Raw genomic sequence first — 5515 nt, forward strand, 5'->3', positions numbered from 1 at the left:
CACTTTATCTCTTAACTCTGCTTACCAACTTGATCTATAAGTCCACCAACCGTCACTTGGGTTTCTTTTGCAACTTTGGCGAACTCCTCGGAAAAGTCGCCAGGTCGCCATTCCTTGCCTCTTTCTAATACACACACGGACTGACCCGCCCTTGCACAGCGGCTTGCTGCAATAGAGCCACCGTACCCAGATCCCACGACCACTACGTCATATTTAGACTTGACTGATGTGTTTGGCGTTGCTAGAATTGGAAACTTTGCCCAAGCTGGCTGTAAGAAAATCAAGAGATAAAGACAAGTAATTATTTACCAATCAATTCCAAGAAAAATAAGAACTAAAACTGAAGATAGCACATGAGCAAAAAATTCATCTCAAAACTGTACGCTTATGCCAATTTTGAGTATATTTTCTTTTTTTGTGGCAAAGCAGACAAATCAACACTGTAAAAAACGTGATGAAAAATTTGTTGTCACTGACGAAAACCTTTTTTAAAAATGGATGTTTTGGTTCGAATACTGCAACCTTCAGGAATAAATGATATCAATATGAGTTGCTTCTAAGTGACGTGACAAAGGGATTAGCTATGAACTTGTAGATGTCAGTAATGTGCAAGTGATAGTTGTTGACGGTGGGTTGGGGAATTTAATGCCACAATCAGTCTAAAAATATTACATTTTCGTGACCACTGGGAACAGCGGTCGACAATCTTCACGTCGTTGAGTTAACTTTCGTGATTATTCTTGATGGAACGTTGAGCCAGTAGAGAATTCTTAATCAAAATTTTGTTTAGTTTCAATGTAAAAACGTAAGGTGCGAACAGCTGAACACTCGAATATCTGCCACAAGTCAGAAACAGTACGCCGACTCCCAGAAAGCCCAATTTTCAGAGGTCAGTGAAAATCATACCTCAAGAGAAACGTCCGACCCCTATCGTGGCAACAAAATTGCACAAGCACGTAGGCAACCTCGTTCCAACGGTGTCTCTCCCCTGCCTTCTTTGTCGTTGGGTAAAGACTTGTTTCCATATCTCAAAGTGCCCTTGGACGCGAGGGGCCCGGCTGGGGTGGCAGTAAGGGGTGAAGGGTACAGTGGTTGAAACAGCCTAAACCTCTACAAAAATGCTAACCTTAGGCCTAAACAATATGCTTTAGATAATGTTTAGGCCTAAGGTTAGTATTCTTGTATGGGTTTGGGTTGTTTCAGTTTTGTTGTTCCAAGCCCCTCACGTCCAAGGGCACTTTGAGATATGGAAACAAGTTGTCGTTGAGGTCAATGGAAACAGAGAAGAGAGACCCTGGGAACAAGGTTGGCACGTAGGGCGAGTGCGGGTTGTTAGTTTACAAGTGCTTCCGAATTATACTTTTAAAGAATCACATGTTTAATTATTACTATAATGTATATAAAAAACGTTAGAGAAAGCTCAGTTATCGTAACTAAGCAAAGTACCCGTATCACATTAGCCTGCGGAGAGGAAAAATTAACCAGCGGGGAATGGGGAGGAGCCCATTCTCCACGCGGCTTATGCCTCTCCCGCCAAAAATACCGCCAGCTAAGCAGGCTAGTATCACGTTTGTTTGTTGTTTTTTGACTGCTAAGTTCGTTACTCTTTTTTTGGCTCTGAATGACCACTTTTCTGCATTGTGTTACTTGAAGACTGTTTCCTCTTAGCCAATAAGAATGAAGAAGTTTTTCTGTGTATTATTTTGATCACAATATTCTAATTTTCAGCGTAAACACGAAGGAACTGCCTTGTTTCAAACGTACTACTTAGTTCAAAATACCATGCGCAGAGACACGTGATCCCCTTGCCTAGAATCGATCGATTTTAAAAGGGTTACTGTTGTTAAACCGGATAAAACACTGCTGCTCGTTTTTTAAACAATCATCGTAACGATGTAGCCATCTTGGCAAAGAATCGGTGTATAATCATTCGAAACGCTCTGGGATCGTAATTTTAAAAAGAGTCTATCATTGCTTAAGTGGTCATTAACTAAATCAGTTGACAAGTCATTCACATTTTGAGTTTTTTTATAAATACAGCGTGAATTTGCGAAATATTTTCAGATATGTTGGTAAAGAAGCAAACACGTTCAGGCCACGGCACAGTTGTTCAAAGCTGGATTAAGCTGAACTTTTCTTCAATTGGTTTACCAATCAACAACATTTTCTCAAGACCTTAAGTCTCCATTTTGAGTTTGGCATTGTAGCATGGAGGGTGAGTTCGATATGTTTGTAGGCGTACAGGTAGCAGTTGAGGAGGAAGGATGGATGGTTCGTGCGATAGATAAATATTTTTTTCATATTTGAACATAAGGGTTGCGTATAGAGGAAAGGTTGTGAAGGCTAGTGATATCATGTGGTTCTTTCCAAGTGCTTGTAATTTGAGAAGACATACGCTAGACTGCGTCGGGTCAATTTCGACCCCTGAGCTCTTCTCTCCCTCATTCAAGAGAAGAGCTCTGGGGAACACTGAAACAAACTGTCTTCTCATTGGTTTTCGTGAAGAACAATCAAAAGCTTCCCTAATTGGTGCATTCATGTTAGCACGAGGAGTGAGCTGGCGCCATAAGGTTCTGTTAGCCAGTTTTTGGCTACAAGAACCATACGGTGCATGTTCTCCTTAATAGAGTTTCCCAGAGCCTTGTCTCGATCCAAGGCTCTGGAGACGAGAATGGCGTCGGGCAAGTTAATAGAACATTTTGTTTTAGTGCCTGTTTACATACTTTCGCTGCAATCTGACAGTAATCCGATCCCACAAAAGGTGACCCTACCTCAACTGTTTACATGGCAAAAAGCAGATAGGGTGACCCTACTTATCATGTAAACCAAACCGGAAAATACAATAGAAGGGTCACCCCATCTCCATGTAAACAAGCCCTTACTGTGCAATAGATTTTCTACAGGACTCAGTCGTTCGAAGACCAGTAAGCGCTTTAAAATCCGGGTCTTTTTTTGGTTCAAAACATTTCTCCAGATAATTTTCTCGGTTATTTTTAAGAGCATCCAATCATCAACTTGTTGGCAAAATGAATTAAACTGCTTCACTTAAGCTTCTTTCCATAATGTTAAAAAAGTGTCACTGGCGATAAAAATGCTGATAAGTTTAGAGATCGATGAAGCTATCACAGGAGCAGCTTTTTTTTGGCAAATAGGCACTCATTGCCATCAGCTCAACATGCATCAAGCAACATTGATACGCTCCACTTGAAATCGTCTGTGGTGAGTCTAATTTATTAAAAGTGACAAATAAAGAAAACCAAATGTGTCGTTTGCATATAGTCAACTGGGCCCTGATAATAAAAGAACTGACTCTAAGTAGCTGGTCCCCAAGGTCTTTGAGTAAACTATCAGTTGATCAGTCAAGTAAAACGAATAGAGTCGCAAATTAAAAAGCCTTCTTGGATGATTAATTCAGAGCTACAAGTGTCCTCAAGTTATATTGGCCGATTTATGGATTAGTAGTTTTAGGTTTGGGAACAACTTGACCCAGAGGTTAGGACTGTGAGAAAGAAGACCCCGAAAACTGAGATGTCTTTGACCGACCTTTTCACTTCTCTATTTTTCTGGTTCACTTAATTAAGCTTCTTTCCATAATGTTAAAAAAGTGTCACTGGCGATAAAAATGTTGATAAGTTTTGAGAGCTATCACAGGAACAGCTTTTTTTTTTAGCAAAGAAGCATTCAAACCATCAGCTCAACACGCATCAAGCATCATTGAGACGCTCCACTTGAAATCGTCTGTGGGGAGTCTAGTTTATTAAAGGTGACAAATAAAGAAAACCAAATGTGTCATTTCCATATATTCAACTGGGCCCTGATGTTTCCATTTGGAAATAAAAGAACTGACTCTAAGTAGCTGGCCCCAAAGGTCTTTGAGCAAACTATCAGTTGGTCAGTCAAGTAAAACGAATAGAGTTGCAAATTAAAAAACCTTCTTGGATGATTAATTCAGAGCTACAAGTGTCCTCAAGTTGTTTTGGCCGATTTATGGATTAGTATTTTAAGGTTTAGGAACAACTTGACATACAGCGGTTTTTCGGAATTGGTATCCGATGCGGTTTTCGGTTTACCTTTTCGGTGTACGTTTGAGCTTCGGTATCCTGAGCAGCGTGCACATTCTACGACGTTACTCCCATTTCTCGAATTACCTTCGTGACGCAGATTTAAGAAATGCAAATGAGTTAGACTCTAAACCGATTATGGTTTTTAGAAATTGGTTTTGATAGTTTAGCGTATGTATGGTTTTCGGTTTTGAACGATTTTTTGTGCAGTTTCTATGCCCCCTTCTTAAAATTGCAAGCATGAAAGTTAACATTGACGAAACTTATGCCTGAACTTCTTCCGTGAATCGTGTAATCATGTTGCAACAAGATGGAGTGTTATTAAATGGAGTCGCTTTTAGTTCTTAGTGTTGAGGAGTGGACCTTTCTGAAGCTTCTTTTGATTTGCAAAAGAAGGGTGCGTTTTTTTAGGATGATCCGAAAAAAGGATCACTGATCCAGGTGGATCACAGTGCATCAAAGGACTCGAAAAAACATTTTCCCAGAGTGTATTCATCGGTTCCTTTGAAGCACCGTGATCCAATTGATCTTGAATCATTGACCCTTTTCAGCCGGCTTGGTAGAGCATTGCATTGAGCAACCGAACAGCAATGGCTTTCGGCCCCGCCAAGTCCACATGGACTTTTTTCAATCGCCTTTGCAGCTGCTCATAAAATTAGAGACGTCACTGCTTTGATCATTGTAACAACAAAAAGGCGTCAAGTGCGCCGATAGCTTCGACGCCTCTTAGCGCAACTCAAAAGCGTAAAAACTGAAGTTTTTGCCATCTTCCAAAGTAGTGATTGATCAAGCCATTTTTTTATCTCCATAACCTATTGTGTTGTACCTCTTGGATACGAGTATTCGCCCGTGGGGTTTGCCCGAGAAATCGATGCGAGTATTCCTTTCCCATTCAAGGGTATTACGGTTAAGATAATAGACTAATTATAAATCAAATAAAGCCAATATGGCAAAAGTTCAATTTGACCTACCGCAGTAGTGGTAGTCATTGCAGTTAACCTCACACAACCTCAATTTCTGATTAAAGAATTGGGTACGAACCAGAGATGCAGAGATTCTAAAACTAAAGATCGAGGTGATGCTTTTTGTAAAGCTATTTTGGATTGTATTTCTTCGTCGAATAGGTGATTGGCTAAAAGACACTCTTTCAATTTCCAACCAATCAGGAGCAAGAAAATCAAATTAATTGACCTTTGATTGACTGTGCCGGAAATTGAGTGGGTTCGCTGTCAAGTGCATATCAACTCAACGACTTTTTAAATTATGGATACTCATATTTACTTTTAATTTGGCCAAATCGTGTACATTTTCACACAAACAAATTGGAACAATCAGATAAAAGCCAAATAAGCAACTTTTCAAACAATCATTATATCGATTTTATCTTACTCAAAATTAATATCCTGGTATTATCTTCTTAATTATGTCTTTGTGCTTTTCTATGTTTATTCTAG

General features: G+C 39.7%; 1 protein-coding gene across 1 annotated transcript in view; it reads right to left on the reverse strand.

The window, feature by feature from the left end:
- LOC137983977 (cholesterol oxidase-like) overlaps positions 1-5165 on the reverse strand; it is a 14521-nt gene extending 9356 nt beyond the window's left edge. The window contains exons 1-2 of the mRNA XM_068831134.1: positions 5033-5165; positions 26-269 (exon numbers count right to left, since the gene is read on the reverse strand). Coding sequence (XP_068687235.1) covers positions 26-269; positions 5033-5050 — 262 coding nt within the window. The 5' untranslated portion in view covers positions 5051-5165. The remainder of the gene's footprint in view (positions 1-25; positions 270-5032) is intronic.
- Positions 5166-5515: the final 350 nt, after the last annotated feature.

This window comes from Montipora foliosa, chromosome 13, assembly GCF_036669935.1.
Source record: "Montipora foliosa isolate CH-2021 chromosome 13, ASM3666993v2, whole genome shotgun sequence".
In the NCBI taxonomy this organism is placed as follows: Eukaryota; Metazoa; Cnidaria; class Anthozoa; order Scleractinia; family Acroporidae; genus Montipora; species Montipora foliosa.